At 56.9% G+C, this 16857-nt stretch overlaps 1 protein-coding gene across 1 annotated transcript in view; it reads left to right on the top strand.

Moving 5' to 3' along the window:
* The window catches only part of CABLES1 (Cdk5 and Abl enzyme substrate 1), an 81396-nt gene that overhangs the window by 28742 nt on the left and 35797 nt on the right, over positions 1-16857 (top strand). Inside the window, exons 2-3 of the mRNA XM_059707479.1 lie at positions 11172-11243; positions 15986-16078. Coding sequence (XP_059563462.1) covers positions 11172-11243; positions 15986-16078 — 165 coding nt within the window. The remainder of the gene's footprint in view (positions 1-11171; positions 11244-15985; positions 16079-16857) is intronic.

Raw genomic sequence — 16857 nt, 5'->3', positions numbered from 1 at the left:
ATAAGTCAGTTAGATGCTGAGATTGACCTGGGACTGCAAGTGCCAGTTACAACTCCTGGTTTCAGATCTATTGTTTATAAAACTAACTTTGTTGCTCTAATAGTGATTGAGTTACAAGGAAATGTGTACGTTCAGATTTATAAGATAATTATTTTAATCTAGTCTAAAAATTTATAATTATTCTAGATTATGTTTTGGGGTTTGACCTAAGGCTTACTTTGAAACACACACACACACACACACACACACACACACACACTCACCCCAACATTCTGTTGCTCAAAAAACAACTGAGGCCAGAGGTCTGATGCTCTGAGGCCGGCTTTGTTTGGGGCCTCTTCCTCGCATGGGCAGGGCTTTGTTGTCTTGCTGAGTCTCTCAGAAACGTGCTCCTCCAACTCCCGGGAGAGAGAGGAGCCAGCCCTGCCCCTGGTGGGCGGGCGTGAGCAGCTGTCCATGCTGTACTTTGGGTGTGTTGGGCACCAACAAGGGAAGATGCTGCTCGTTGAAGGGGATTCAGAGAAGGGACGACAGCAATCTGTCCTCCAGGTGCGTGCGGTCAGCGTGCAGATGAGGGTGTGGGACCAGAGTAAAGGCAATCACTCTGCAGGTGTCCAGATATGAATATTTCCAAATACGGTGAAGACACCACAGGTAGGAATTCAGAAAATGTCAGGGACAGCTTTGCAGAGCAGGTGGCAGCACCCGGCACCTGGGGAGGGCTCGGGTGGGTGGATGGAGCAGATTCTGAGTTTTCCTCTGAAGTGAGATGTGGTCACCCTTGGGCACCCTCACCCCGTTACTCCCTGTGCAGTGGGGTCCGCGGTGCCCACTCGGTGTATAGCATTGGGAATGAACGTCGGTGGTCAGGGAGAAACAAGGCATTTTTAGAGGTTTCCAGAAAGGAATGAGCTCATTTCCTGGAAGGAAAAGGCATGTGTTGACAGACGCTAGATGGATAAGGAAGCATCAGTCTTCATTTCCATGAGCTGCTATTGAGCACAGGTCACCATGAATCTGAAAAACTACAAAATAAAGATGGACGAAATCCCATCAATCTTGAATCTGCTAGAAATTACCGTGGAGTCTCTCCAGCTCCCTCTAGAACTGGCCCTGGTCTGCTGGGGCCCAGCTGCCTCCTGGCTCCTGCTGGCTCCTGCCCTGACTCTGCTTAGGGAGTCCTCTGGGCCTTGCACACACTGGCTGCTGCATTCGGCCCCTCCTGGGCAGCATGTGTGAGAAGTCCTTCCTGGCTTACCCCTGAGCCGTCCACACGGGTCTGGGGAGTCCTTCTCGGGGGTACTCCCCTGTCTTCCCAGTTAAACGGGGCTCCCCTGTTTGCTCACGGCACCTCCCTCTGCTTCCCACGCGCCACACCTGGTCTGTCCTGGCCGTGACCTCTGGGTCCTCGTGCAGGGCACCAGCCACCCTCCCCGCCTGGCTCAGGGAACCCTTTTCACAGGGAACGCTGGATTCGAGTCCTTGAACGCTGATGCCCACCTGGAACACACGCGAGTTGACCCAAACCCCTTGGACTGGTTATGTTAGATCAATGGGCTCTTTTTCCTCCAGGATGAAGCTGGCCCTTTATTCTGAGTGGTTTTCCGTTTGCTGTGTATCCTTCACACCTGCACCCTGTCCTGGCTTGGCCCTCACATGTCCACCCCCCACAATGGGCATCCAGCATGTTATGTAGCAAGGACAAGGTGGTTCGCCTCATCAGCCTTACAACACCCCAAATTTTCCTGGATCCTGCACCCTCCCCCCCCAACTAGTACAACTGCTTTTGGTTTCTCTCTTTGCACACTTGCTCAGCTGGCTCCCTCAGCTGCAGGGCAAGGCTCCGCCCAAGGGGTGGGGCTGAGCAGGAGTTAGAGTCGCGGCCCCCCTTTCGCTCCTACAACCCAAGGCCTCTAGGAGCCTGGGCAGGTGCCTACGGGAGCCTTTGAACTTGTTCCCAGAGGGAATGAAGTGCCTCTCCAGGTGGGAAGTGGCACGACGGACAGGGCACCGGGAGATTAAGGAGTGCGTCCCCGGCCAGGTTTTAAATTCTGCTCATAAAGCCCGGGGCGCCGAGATGACCTCACACCTTCGTTTTCCAGAATTTGACGAGTCTGATGAGAACCTCAAAACGAAGGCAGTCTGGCAGCCGAGGGCCTTTGCATTCTGTGAACATTCAGCCTGTTCCCATGACCTGCTTATAAAAACGTAGAAACAGATCCCGTTTGACAAGGGTTGGCAGTTCTCGGTGTGTTGAGTTATTACCTGACTGTTGCCTGATTCGCCAGCTGGAGACTTGAAAACAGCCAGACTCGAAGTCCGTTCCCTGCGTTTTCTCCGTTTCTGGATCGTGCATCTCCTTTTCTTAAAGGTGACCCTACTTTTCATCCTTTACAAGGAAGACTCCTGTGACTGGTGGGGAGTTTGAAATGCTTCTGTCGGTGTCCTGGGTGTGGGTCCGGCTGCAGGCACAGAAGTGCCCGGGAGAGGAGGCCTTCCCCTCACAAGCCGGCCGGCCGGGTGCCCACTGCAGGGTGGACGGCCCACAGGGTGCTCTGTGGGTGGCCGCAGCCTGGTCACCTGCCCAGCCGTCTGCAGGGCTGTGTCGGAGCCCGCGCTGCCCTTGGGATTCCCTCTCAGCCCGTCCAGCAGCCGCTGCCAGGTGAGCCGGCAAGGCCACGCGCGGTTCATCAGCGGCTTGGCTGCGAGACAAAGCCTAGATCCCCGGACGGGAACGACATCGTGTCTGAGGAGGCGTCGCCAGGCCGACGGCGCTTCTGCTCCGAGACTCTGTGGTGTCTGCTCAGAGGCGACAGCTGCCTTTTCTGTCTTCATCTGTGAACACATATGTGTTGCTGCAAAACAGTTTGCTCCTCCAGTGAACACAGTCTGATTTGACTTCTGCTCTAAGAGCATCTGGAGTCCTGGCTGTGGGGGCTGGCGGATCACGAGCAAAGTTGTCGTCATTTCGCAGCGGAGTCTGGAGAGCGAGCGCATGGTGCTGCGGCCTCGACAGCTCAGCTGCTAGAGGAACGACGGGTAAAATCGTGGCGTTTAGAGGGGCCTTTGGCCTTCAGAGAGCCTGGTATTTGAAAACCAGCGCTTTCACCAAAGATGCATCGAGGAAAGTTAATTCCTGGGTGTGTGGAGGTTCTTCTGTCAGGACCTCGGTCTGCAAGGTACAGCCCAGCCCTGCCATCAGGAGCACTTGTGCCGAGCAGTTCCCAGGACAAACGTGTCTGATGAGGAGCGGACGATCTTAGGACACGTGACGGGGACTCTGTCTGCTGAAGGGCAGCCCTGATTTCTAGGCTGGTGACCCAGGCCCTTTCCTTCTGGGCCCTGGTGGGGCCGTGATGAAAGCTTGTAACTCAAGTCAGAGAAGGAGGCTCAGAGGAAGCCTGTAGGCTCCCGCCCTGCCCGGCCCCTCATCGCCCTGCATCCCCTCCCGGCACCATGCCCCCCTCCTCGCTGGGGCCCTGCAGTACCCGCCCCACCTGGACAGTGGCTAGTCCTGGTAGCTCTCCCGCCCCTAGAATGGTCTCGGGCCTCTGCTCCCACACCTGCAGCTCCACGTGGGGAAGGCTGCTGGGCCCGCAGGGATCACCAGGCCCTGGGGATGAGGTTGGAGCCCTAATCCTACTGCTGCTCCTTCATCTCCCCCCGCCCCCCTCCCAGCTGGTGTGAGCCACCAACAAGGGTCCTTTATGTGACGACTCTTCTTGCAGCCTCACCTATAGCCAGAGACTGGACAGAACTGGGTGCCCAGCACGGGGAACGCCTCCCACCTGGGGAGGAGCCCAATTCCCTCCCGGCTGCTGTCTCCCGAGACTTCGTTCTCCTGCCCGCCCCACGCTCCTATCGGCTCAGACACAAGTGTTGCCAATGGTGGAGCCAGGTTCCAGCTCTGTGCCCGGGCGGCGCTCTTCCTCGTTGCCTTTGTGTTTGAAAAGACAGACCTTTTCCTTCTCACAGTTCTAATGACTGACAGGGCACACGCCAAACTCTGGGCCTTGGGTTAGCAGATCATCCTCAGTTTCTACTTTTTTTTTTTTTCCATCAATAAGAAATTTACTTGTTTTAAAAAAATCCAAATGCTGGCATTGTCCAGAAAAATTTAACAGGTTTTTTATATTGTTATATAGTTGAACTGCTGAAACTTGTTCACTGAAATATTTAACTTGCATTAATCCTTTATGTCCCCGCATTTATATTAAAAAATTCACACACAAATGAAAATGGAAAAACTGCCAAACACCTGATTTCTGTCCCATATTTTCAACTTGCAGTCATATACTTAGGTATCTTTTGACCCCATGGAAAAAGAAACCTAACGTTCAGAACTACCAATAACAGGAAGAAGAGAATTTTTTTTAAGAATGAAATGTTTCCCAGTGCCGGGGTCCAACCCCAGCAGGTCCAGGGGTTCCCAAAGGCGTGGACAGAGTCGGCAAAAGAAGGAATGACACGGAGACAGTGTTCAGTTGATCAGCAGCCTAGCCAGGATCTCTAGCCAGGATCTCCAGCCAAGTTCTGGTCTTGATCTCCAGCGAAGTTCTGGTCTGGATCTCCAGCGAAGTTCTGGTTAGGATCTCCAGCCAGGTTCTGTGTCCATGTTCTCTTGCGAGGTTCTCCAGGTTCTCCAGCCAGATTCTGTAGCCATGTTCCCTCACTAGGTTCTCCAGCCAGGTTCTGTCCAGGTTCTCCAGCCAGGTTCAGTCACCAAGTTCTAGTCAGGTTCTCTTGCCAATTTCTGTAGTCAGGTTCAGTCCAGGATCTTTTGCCATGTTCTCTCCAGCGAAGTTCTTCTGTCTGTAGGTTCTGTGTAGGTTCTGTCTGTAGGTTCTCTCTTCTAAGTTCTGTCTTGTTACATCTGTATTTATACCAGTTGATTCAATCCCATCGATCTCTATTCCAAAGGTTAGGGCGATTCTTATCTCCATTCCAGGGAGTAAAGATTATGTAGCTTAAGCATGATTGTTCATAGTTAAAGGGATTAATTACCCGCCTGGCACTTAGTTGAGGGGTTTTATTCCCTCCCTAACTTCAGGGGAAAATCCCTACCTGGGGATTCAACCTTTCTCGGAGAGGTGACCTTGGTTAAAACACAGCGCCAAGAAGGTGAGCAAACATATTAAGAGCCGTATGCCATATATGCCAGGTCCCTTGAAACAGCAAGGATGGACCGGCTCCCGGCATCCCAGCATAGTGGATCTTAAGCACGTTCTCCAGATGTGCGGCCCGCTCGCTGGATGTCTCCTGGTGTAATTGTCACGAGTTTGGCGTGGAGAGCACACAGGTTGGGGTCTTCAAAAAGGCCACCCAGACAGGCCTCCTGCAAAGCACCCATTGTGCACTTGGGAAGCGCAGGTCTGTGTTGAAGTCCTGAGCAATTTCTCGCACCAGAGGCTGGAAGGGAAGTTTGTGAATGAGAAGCTCAGTGGACTTCTGATAACGTCGGATTTCACGAAGTGCCGGGTGCCAGGCCTGTAACGATGCGGCTTCTTCACCCTCCGGTGGAGGGCGCACCCTTGCGGGCGGCTTTGGTCGCCAGCTGCTTCCGCGGCGCTTTGCCCCAGTCGACTTGTGGGCAGTCTGCTTGGTAGGAGCCATGGCGCAGAGACCTTTGTACTTACCCCCTTCTCCTTCGGCTGGAGCTCGGCGAGCTGGAGGCAGCGCAGGTGTTGGAGAGCGACGGCGGCTGCAAACACCCTCAGTATCTACCTTATGCATTTCCTGGTTTGATTTTTTTTTTAATATTGATTTTAATATATATATTTCAGAGCGGGAGGGAGAGGGAGAGGGAGATAGAAACATCAATGATGAGAGAGAATCATTGATCAGCTGCCTCCTGCACGCCCCCTACTGGGGATTGAGCCACAACCCGGGCCTGTGTGCTGACTGGGGAATTGAACCATGACCTCCTGGTTCATAGGTCAGTGCTCAACCACTGAGCCACACCAGCCAGGCCTGGTTTGAATTTTTTAAAAGTGAGGCATATAAAATTCCATTTGGAAAAATGAACATTGAATAATCTTAAACAGAAGAAATGCATTTTAAACAGATCCCGCCTCATCCCTGTGATCTGCACAGCTGTGCCTGGGGGGGGGCTGTCCCTCCCCCACCCGCCCCTCCCGCTGCACGGTGTCTGCCTCCCTGTCCTGCTTGTAGTGGGGGGCTGGGAGGCTTTCTGAGGGCGACCTCAGGCTTCTGGTGACGGGCTGGGAGCCTGTATGTGGCCGGGCAGGCCCGGGGCAGCGTGTGCAGAAAGCCGTCGCGTGGAGGTCGGAGGTCTCAGGAAATCACAGATGCCTGCCCCCCGACACGGGAGCCCCGGAGTCCTCAGCCTGCCCTTTGCTGAGAGACCCTCCCTGGGCGACAGGTGAGGCGCGGTGTCCCTCCAGGAGCAGCCAACCGTCTGGTGTGGTTCAGTCGGTCGAGGGTGGGAGGAGGTCAGTGGGAGACAGACACGGTGACCAAGCAAATAAATGACAAGTGTGGGGTGTCAGTGACTGTGAGTAAGTTATTTCCATGGTTGGGGTTTTTGTCGTAATAACTGTCTGGACGAACCGAGGTCCTCATGACCCGGCTCCCGTCACCTGTGTGATCGAGGTGCATGAAGCCCTTGCTTCCCCCCACTGTGGCCCGTCTGACAGCCGAGGGGCACTGCAGGGGGTTGGGGCGCGAGAGCCACGTGGGCATGGCCTCCTGTGAGGAGGGAGGTGGGAGCGATGGTCGCCCCCTTGGCCTGGGGTTCTGCCCTCAGAATTTGTTTGGCCTCCAGAGATGTTAACGCTCCCTGGGGTTCCGGGTGCACCAGGGGGAGCGCGTGGACCCAGTTAAACCTCCTCCCTGGACACTGAGGCCAGGGCCGCCCTCCTCGCCGTACGGTCCTACCTCTCAGACAGGAGTCGGCCCCTGTGGTGCCCACAAACTCACATTGGTCTCTGGGCTAAACTGCTGCCCAGGTTACCCCACAAGGGGATCAGCCATGATGAGCTGGCACTGCTGGTCCCATGGGCACCCTGTCCTGGCCTCACCGGTCAGCAGGGACAGCAGTGAGCCCAGAGTCCTGCCATGCCAGCCCTCTCTCCCAGGTGCTCTGCCCACCAAGCCAAGAAGAGATGCCCTTCTCTCCAGACGCTGATGGAGGCGCCCTGAGCCCCGCTCCCACCTCCCCGTCTCTCTCCTGGGTCCCCAGGATGCTGTCCATCAGGACGACGGCAGAGCACAGACCAGGCCGTGGGCTGTTTGCTCCCAGTCATCAGTGGGGTGGGTGGTCAGTGGGGTGGGTGGTCAGTGTGGGTGGGTGGTCAGTGGGGTGGGTGGTCAGTGGGGTGGGTGGTCAGTGTGGGTGGGTGGTCAGTGGGGTGGTGGGTGGTCAGTGGGGTGGGTGGTCAGTGGGTGGGTGGTCAGTGTGGGTGGGTGGTCAGTGGGGTGGGTGGTCAGTGGGGTGGTGGGTGGTCAATGGGGTGGGTGGTCAGTGGGGTGGGTGGTCAGTGTGGGTGGGTGGTCAGTGGGGTGGGTGGTCGGTCAGTGGGGTGGTGGGTGGTCAGTGGGGTGGGTGGTCAGTGGGGTGGTGGGTGGTCAGTGGGGTGGGTGGTCAGTGTGGGTGGTGGGTGGTCAGTGGGGTGGTGGGTGGTCAGTGGGGTGGGTGGTCAGTGTGGGTGGTGGGTGGTCAGTATGGGTGGGTGGTCAGTGGGGTGGTGGGTGGTCAGTGTGGGTGGGTGGTCAGTGGGGTGGGTGGTCAGTGGGGTGGTGGGTGGTCAATGGGGTGGGTGGTCAGTGTGGGTGGGTGGTCAGTGTCGGTGGGTGGTCAGTGGGGTGGGTGGTCGGTCAGTGGGGTGGTGGGTGGTCAGTGGGGTGGGTGGTCGGTCAGTGGGGTGGTGGGTGGTCAGTGGGGTGGGTGGTCAGTTGGGTGGTGGGTGGTCAGTGGGGTGGGTGGTCAGTGTGGGTGGTGGGTGGTCAGTGGGGTGGGTGGTCAGTGTGGGTGGTGGGTGGTCAGTATGGGTGGGTGGTCAGTGGGGTGGTGGGTGGTCAGTGTGGGTGGGTGGTCAGTGTGGGTGGGTGGTCAGTGGGGTGGGTGGTCAGTGGGGTGGTGGGTGGTCAATGGGGTGGGTGGTCAGTGTGGGTGGGTGGTCAGTGTGGGTGGGTGGTCAGTGGGGTGGGTGGTCGGTCAGTGGGGTGGTGGGTGGTCAGTGGGGTGGGTGGTCAGTGTGGGTGGGTGGTCAGTGTGGGTGGGTGGTCACTGGAGTGGTGGGTGGTCAGTGGGGTGGTGGGTCACGCTCCTGCCCCCAAAATGGAGTCAGTGACAGTTTTGTGCTAAATGACACTGGAGAGACTGCACTGGGTCCTGCCTCGCCGCGTCCTCTCTCCAGCGCACGCGTTCCTGCTGGTTCCTCTGCTCCTCCCAGTGGCTCCTCACCTTCCGTGCGGTGGGTTTATTCTGCCTCCACGGTGAGGGGCCCAGGACGGGTCTTGACTCACATGCACCGTTAGCCCTGACGATGCGGATTCACTGGGTGTGAGCGTGCTCACCAGGTGCACAGCCTCGTCCCGGCTGACGATGCCCTCGCTCGGGCCGAGTGGAGCAAGAACAAGGTTCCAGAAGGATCTGGGCTTCAGGGAGGTCGCCGTCGCTGTGGGTGCTGCCTGGGAACCACACGGCCTCAATGTCCTTACGGCCGGGAGGAGGGGCCAGGGTGTCATTGTCAGACAAGACGGAACCTGAGGACTCGCTCTGAGGACCAGACGCAGACGCTTCCCCTTGGTGACGTGGCACCTGATGCTGTTGTTTTGTCTGTCGGCCTCTCACTGGCGTCTGTGGGCTCATAAGGGCAGGACACTGTGGTCCAAGACCAGGTATCGTCCGTCATTACACTACGCAGACCTTGCTTGTTGGCTGTACCTGGTGATAAGGAGTCTGCCTGGCACTGGGCTTCGTGTATGAGGCACGTGTGGGTGGAAAGTGCCTGGTGAGGGTTGGCGCCTGCCCTTCGCCGTCCTTCCATGGCGGGCTTTCCGAGGACAGGAACAAGGGGAGAGGTTGCTGCATTGCTTGGGAGGGCCTGGCAGAGGGCAGAGGGCCCCCTGTGCTACCACCACGGGCAGGCCCTCGAGGCAGCGAACAGGCCCCTGTTTATGCAGGAAGGGCAGCCCCGCGTCCGTCTCCATGGTGCCCGGTGACGGTTTCTTGGTAATGGCCAGTGGTGGTCCTTCCCAAGCTCTGCATCTCGGAGAAAACGCTGCTAGTGCCTCTCACGAGAAAGGGAAGCACGTCGCCCAATTTAAAGGAGCAGTCAGGGTGGGGAGGGGCTAATTTTGTAGTTGGCCAGAGCGTCAGAAAAGGTGACCCGGGAGTTAGTTATGCCTAGAGGTGTACACGCGTAGAAGGAGCAGGGTCCCAGGGAAGCTCAGGCACAAGGCCTTTTGGGGTGACCCTGCCCCTGACTGGGATTGGGTGTGGGCAGAGCTAGGACAGCCCCCCGATCCTGGTCGTTTGAGGGGAAGGCAGGTCAGGGTGCATCTCCCGTGGAGGAAACGAGTGTCAGTCAGAAACCCCGTAGCTGCATGTCAGCAGCTGCCCTGCGTCGAGCACTGCTGAGCCCCTGCTTCCTACTCTCACTTTCCCGTTTCACGGACGAGGACACTGAGGCTCCAGGATGAAGGCATTTGCTAAGCTCCAAAGCCCCCAACCCCAGGGCTGACATGCATGGCTGACGGCACGCGCGCTCCTCGTGCAGCTGCCCTGCCCTTTGGACGAGGCGACGCGGCCGGGCAGGAGGGGTGTGACCTGCTGGGCGTCGGCCTGTCCCTCTGGGGCTTCAGACCAGCCTGGGCGAGGACTGGGAGCAGCCGCGCCTCAGCTGTGGCCCGGACGCTTCAGAGTCACAGCCGCGAGCTGTTGTCCTAGGGTCCCATGAGCCGCGCCCCAAGTTGCAGGGCTGCACAGACAAGCCCGGGGACTGGCGAGTCGGCGCCTGTAAAATTAGCTCCCGTCCCTCAGGCCCCTCCGCACCTTTGCAGCAAAACCAGTGTCTCCCGGGGCCTGGCCTCCCGTCTGGTTGACTGTTGGGCTTCGGGCAGCGTTGCCCACATGGACGTTCCTTGTGAGTCATGGCAGAGCTGAGCTTCAGGCCGCGCAGAAGGTCCCAGTGTCTGAGGACTCTTGGTTCTCACACACCCACAAGTCAGCCGCTCAGCGATGGAGGAGGGGGTGTGGGACGAGCATTTTGGGGAGCACGGGAACGTCACAGAGGAGAAAAGGCTCTTAGAAAGTTGATGGCGCCCTTAAATAGTTTGCAGAAATGAGCTTTCTGAGTGTCTCATCTGATACTGTTTTGTTCTTTAGAACAAAGTTGAACGTAGTTATAATGGCATGTTCTCATCTAAGTTGTGGCAACTGTAATACAACATAGAATTACCCCTCTAATTCTAGTCCCGTGTTTTCCAAGGTGAAGAGAGACCCATTCAGACTCTTCCCACCCCCTCAGCCAGACACTTCCTGGGAAATGATGTCCTCCTGCAGGTGGATTCGCTGTGACGTTCCGGCCGCCCCACCCCATCCCCAGCCCCTTCCCAGGGAGTCTCAGTTACCTGGCTGAGGTGTGGCAGGCGGTTTGCGGTTCCTTAGCAACGGGAAGGAGGAAATGTGTTGTCCTCACTGGTCTCTGAGAGACTCCCCCCAGGAGTGAGGTCATCCTGGTCTCTAACTGCTTTTGAAGTCATGGCCGTCAGAGACCATCACGTCTTTATTGCTCCTAGTGCTGTTATTGCATCCGGATTGCGACTGAATTTAACAGGGTTTTGAAGTGTAATATTCATCAGGCAGCCTGTAGAGACGACTAATATCCGAACACGCAGCAGCGTTGTCTGACGCTCGGTGCCGAGTGCACATTGTAAACGCCACCTTGTCATTTTTGGTCTTTGGGGAAAATTGCAGCATAAAAGGGAGCAGTCCCTTCCCTAATTGCAAAGCAGCCCTGGATGGATGGGAAGCTGGGCCCGGCCTTCAGGGTGCGGCTCGGGGCACGCGGCCTCGTAAAGAAGCTGCTGTCTGATCTCTTTGGACTTTATTGGACTTTCTTTCTTAGAACAGCTTTCGACGTACAGAGCGCCCGGTCCCTTTCACAGGCAGTATTAACACCCAGGCTTCTCCCTTCTCTCCGCAGACGCCGGCTCCTCTCCCAGAGGTCCTCGCTGGAGACGCTGGAAGACATTGAGGAGAACGCGCCCCTGCGGAGGTGAGTGCCCGGCTGGCGTTTCTGTGTGTAAACGGCTCGCTGGGCAAGGTCACAGCCACAGTTCAAACTCCTGATCTGCAGAATTAAGTGTTTAAAATGACGTCTGAGCCCCAGGGTCATAGTTTGGACACTCCTGCCCTGAGGACCAGGAGAACAGTGTGGGGCCCTCCTCCCTTCCCTGCGAAAGCTGCTGGCGATGAAGACAGCCCAGCCTGGCCCCGTCCAGGTGCCATGTGACGCAGCAGACACAGCCCTGGGCTCACTTGGCGGTGCCCACGGTGCCCTGTGCGGCCAGGTGCTGGGCAATGCGTGAGGGGAGCTGAGCCTGCTCCCTGGGGCTGGTCCCTCCCTCCCTGGAGATGACAGAAGTGCTTGCGGCACCTTTTTGGGAGACTGCAGTGCTGAGCTGTGCTGTGCCTCCTCTAGCCCCCTCTGCCGCCCCGTCCAGCCAGGCCTCCTGGAGGAGGCAGCACTCACTGCCGCCCAGCCGGTGGCCCGTGGGGGCTGCTCCTGCAGAAGGAGCTGAGCGAGTTGGGCGCTGGCCGACAGGGCACACGTGGCAGCGGCAGGGGAGCCTGCGGAGGGTGTGCCCTCAGCTGCACCCGCTCCTCCGGGAACCCACACCTGCACCCATGGGTCGGGCCGTGGCTCAGGATTGGGGCGTCCCGGGCCCTTCCCTTTGGGCCTGGGAGGTGCTCATGTGGAGGGAGGCAGCTCACCCTGGAGCCGGCTCCTTCCGGGCCCAGAGCCTCCCCCCAGGTCCTGGGTCTTGTGCACAGACCACCGGGTGGCGGGTGGAACATGGACAGGCCTGCGTCGGGTCGAACGTGTCAGATGCCCTGAGTCTCATCATGGACTTTATTCCAAAGAGACAGTGGGGCTGACGGTTCAGTTTCCGCTTTTGAACCGGTTGTGGCTCACCCGTCCCAGGTGAGTGCATGTGGCTGCGGGACGACGAGGCGCGGTGCCAGCGCCCTTCCGTCCTGGCTGCTGTCAGTGTTGGGAGAAGGGCTGCTTCCTGGAGGGAGAGCTGCAGAAGCTGCACTCAAGTCCGTGGGGGCTGGCGCTGGCCCAGGTGATCAGCGAGGGAGGGCGGTGCTGTGAGCAGGAGCCACACTCGGGAAACCAGCGCGCGGAGCTGGCAGCCTGGTGTCCCCAGGGCCCGAGCAGCTCGTGGTCAGGGTGCCTGTGGCCGTGCGCCAAGGGGGCCCGGTGGGAAGACGTCGCTCCCCTTTAGGGGCCCAGGTGGTTAAGGGGACGAGGAGGCGCTGGGCACACGCTCCTGGTCACACGCCCGTCACCCTGCCCCTCTCAGAATTGGCCCAGGCCGAGCCTACTCTGCCCTTGTGCCCTGGTGGCAACACAGGCAGAGTGAGACCAGGTGTCTCCCTCAGCTCTTCCAGAAACTGCTGAATTCCCAGCAAATCTTGTTCAAATCCAACATTTAACCATCAGTCAGAAATAAGGGAATCGAGGCAGTTTAAGAAGTCTTCATTTTCCCCTCGACTTCTTTCTTAATTAAAATTTTTTTCTTAGAAATATACTTGCTCCTAGGAAATAGCATCAGCATGGCACAGCAGGAGGGGACCTGAGGTTGGGAGTCAGGGGATTTGAGGGCTTGACCGGATTCTTCTACAAACCGGTCACACGGCCTTGGAAGTTCCCTTAGCTCCGCTGGGCCTCAGTCTTCCCATCTGTAACGCGGGAGGGACAAGGGGCTAATCCTGAGGTCCTTCCCAGCTCCCGGGTTCTGTGAAATGAATGTATCATGAACAGCACTGAAGTTTTGGGGGAACTGGGGGTGGAATGCTAATGCCCAACTTGCTTTTAAACTCAGCACATTGAACAAGTGGCTCCAAGGCATCTATTAAAAACCTTTTGCATAATTACGTGTGTCCTATAATCAGTGCTAACAAGAAAGAGCTAATCTTTCATTAAATTAGTTTTTAATTTAATCCTACCCTAATTTAATTTTGCATCACTTAAAGTGTATGTTTTAAAATGGATATTTACATGTTAATTCAGGTGGTTTCAAAATTAATTCATTCTTTGCTCACCCTGCCACAACACGTGCTCAGTCTTCCGGTTTCCTTGGCAATGGTTGCTAACGCCACGATTCCCTAGGGTGTCCTCAGGCTCCCTGGGGGTGGGGTTGAATGCTTAAAAGACGCAGGACAACACACTGCTCCTTGAAAGGGAGCCCAGGCAGCTAGGACCGGGCGCTGAGAGCCGCATAAAGCACCTTTGTTCAGTTCTCCTTTTGAAAGTCTTGCTTTTCTCTTGTGCATCCCAGTGTGTCAGTAAGTTTCCAAGAATTGAGCATTTACAAGGAGGGGGTTTCCTCCGGCCTGGTGGTTACCGAGTGTCCTAGAAATAAGAACCCAGGACTCCCTAGGTGTCCAGAAAAACCTCGTTTACCTGCGCACACGTGGCAGCTGCTGCCGCCCCTGTTTCCAGCCTGTCTGGGTCGGTGGGGGCTGGCTGGTGCACCTCCTCCTTCCCCTGCTGGTGCTGACAGCCACCGATGACTCCCAGTTCCTGCAGAGGCCTGTGGGGCTGTGTCCCCCGACCTGCAGCCCTCTCTGCAGGCCCAGAGGCGGGGAGCAGCCGGGGTTCCTCCTCGGGCCTCGGACTGAGTCGGGCTTCCGGCCCCTGGGGCAGGATGGGAAGGTGCTCACAGTCCTGCTCACTTTGCTGTGGCCACTGTCCTGGACTGGCCGGCCGAGGAAGCTCTCCAGTGGGGAAGGCAGGGGAGGGTGTGAGGCACAACTAACCCCTCGTCCTGTGCAGAATCCCCTGGGAGCGTCCTTGCACTCTCAGAGGCCCCCTTGCCAGGGACTGAGCTTCTAGAATCCTCTGCCGTGTGTGAGAGCGACAGTGGTGACCTTGAGTGACTTGCAGACTCCAGCATTGGTTTCTGGGGGTAGAAGTGAGGCCATGGGGGTCCTGGGCCTGCCCCACAGAGCTGCCCGAGAAGGCAGGAGGAGCCCCCAGGAGACTGAACCTGGGTTAGAGCCTGAGGGGGAGTGGGGTTTGGGGTGCTTCCCCCCGAAGTCCCCAGGAAGCTCTGCTGAAGGCCCTCCGGCAGGCAGTGCAGGTCTTTGAAAGAATCTATTTAAAACCAAGAGCTAGGACCCTTAACAAGGACACACTTTCAGCAACATAGGGGGCGGGTGGTCACCAAGTGTGCACCCTTTGAGGCCACTGGTCTTAAGAACCACGGCACCTGAGACGTGTGTGCATATTTGCATCCACGTGCAAGTGCACGGCTGTGCATGTTTCCATGTGACTGCATCCTGCGCCACCTACAGATGGCGAAGCTCTGTACAGGCCGTCGCGGGAATCCTCACAGGAGCGCCGGGGAAGGGACGACTGTGGGGGTCGGGGCTGCGGACCCTGCTCGGATGCAGTGACCTGACTAGACTCCAAGCCAGGGAACCCCCTTTTCCTCGAGAGTCACCACATATCTGGTGTCATGCCTTTGCTTCGTCGGCACTCACGGCTTCGCTGTGATTGTTTGCAAGCTAAGTCACATTTTAAGGGGCTGTTTCTTAGAAAATAAATAAATGCCGTGCCCTTTGGTGAAAGGCTTCTAGAAAGACTGGCCCTTCCTAGAGGTGGGGAAGGGGCTGGGGGGATGGACACCCTGAGGTCTGCACCTAATTTCCCCTGAGCTTGGCCCTTGGGGGATTTTAGAGGTTGGGTTGCTCTGTGACCCGGCCCCCACCCCACCACCCCCGGGTCCTGAGCCCGCCTGCCCACACACACCTGCTTGTTAGTTACCTTGTTACTCTTGCCCCTGAAGCCTCAAAGTTCAGACAGGACTGAGGTTGGGGACCCAGCCCGGACCTCGCTGTGGCTTCGGCAGTGGGCACAGCTCCTGGAACTTCCTCTCGGAGGCTATGTTCTGGGGTCCCCAATCCCAATGGCAGAATCAGCCCTGGGGTCAGAAAGGTCTAAGTGAACAACAGTATTTGGCAGCAAAAACCAAAACAGACCAGTCAGCTCCCTTTTCCAAGAAAAGACTCGTGTGTGGGGTGTTTTGCTTTCCTTGGTGTTGTTGCAGCTGCGGAGCTTGGAATACACCGGTAACTGTGAAAACACACACACAAGTCAGGTCTTTCAGCCCATGGAAGCCCGTGTCGTACATTCCAGGAAAAATCATTTCAATCTAAGTCGTTCTGTTCAACAAATATTTATTTAAAATTTATCTTAAAAACAAAAAGGAGAAGACGCCGCCCCCTCGCCGGGGCTGATCCTCATTCGAGTGAAGCTCCAGGCGGAGCCGCGTTAGAGCCGCAGCAGCGCAGGCCAGAGGGCTGCGAACAAGAAAGGTGGCTCAGGGTTGTTTCACACGGACTTTTCCCGTGTCGTTTCCCCCCCGAACCCTTTAATTTACAGTTTTCTGTTTCCGTTACCTGCGTTGACACAGAGGATTTCTTTTTTAAGATGACAAGAAAGACTGATGTCTTCGGAACCGGTAGGTGGAGTCATTGTACCTGAGGACAATGGTTTTCGTGAGCTGGCGTTTTGGAGACCCACATAAACTATTATCAGCATCATCAAGGAAGTCGTCTGTCTTCGGTGTTTTTTTAAGCTTTCTTGCTCCCAGCCATATTGTCCTCATTATCCTGGGGTGACTCACCCCGTTTGTCTGGTCTTTCCTTCCTGTCTTTGTGTGGAGGTGGCTCCGCTGTCCGGCGGGCCACTGACTGTATTTTTGAAATGACGTTGTTTTTCAGATGTCGAACTCTCTCCGGTTCGCCCAGACCAAAGACCTTTAAGAAGATCCATTTCATCAAGAACATGCGGCAACACGACACGAGGAACGGCAGGTACCGCACGCACAGACGCCGCCCTCGGCCTCCTGGTTGTAGGAGGGGTGGGTCCCGGGGGAAGGGCGTGGGGACGCCTGATGGCTGGACCCAGCCAAGTGAAGTGCAGGCTCTCCCGTGACCTTTCACCCCCCTCCCGCCAGAACCGTCCCAAGAAGTCTGTAGAAGGCAGTGCTTCCTCACACTGCCCAGAGGCTGGTGAGGTTTAGGTTAACCACGCGCCGTCTTTCATTTTTCACTATATTTTCATTGATCTCAGAGAGAAAGGGAGAGGGAGAGGGAGATAGAACATCCATGATGAGGGAGAATCATGGATCGGCTGCCTCCTGCTCGCCCCCTCTGGGGACCTGAGCCGGCAACCCTGGCCTGTGCCCTGACCGGGAATGGACCTGGACCCTTCAGTCCGCACGCCGACTGGCTCTATCCACTGAGCAAACCGGCCCGGGCCGCACTGAGTCTTTAATACTCTGCACATATATTTGCATGGAAACCTTTGAAGAGAAAAACAATTGAATTTTCGTGTTCTGTCTTTTCCTTCTTTTTCTGCTCTGTTGGGCTGTTTTCTGTTTTCACCTGGGCGGTGCGCCTTGGTCAGCAGATGCCGCCCAGGCCTGTGCTGGGCGCGTCTTGGTGCTGCTGGGGAGCTGCAGGAGCGTGGAGCCATGGCCCTGCCCGCTGGTGCCCCTGGGCACTGGCGCGCTGCCTGGCTGCTGGCACTGGGCGCCTGTTTCTCCAGCTCTTCTTCACGGGGCCTGTCGGAAAGCGCTGTTCAGTGAAAA

The sequence above is a fragment of the Myotis daubentonii genome, chromosome 8, assembly GCF_963259705.1.
Source record: "Myotis daubentonii chromosome 8, mMyoDau2.1, whole genome shotgun sequence".
NCBI classification, from domain to species: Eukaryota; Metazoa; Chordata; class Mammalia; order Chiroptera; family Vespertilionidae; genus Myotis; species Myotis daubentonii.
Note: the sequence above shows the minus strand (reverse complement) of the source record. Positions and strands in the feature narration are given on the sequence as shown.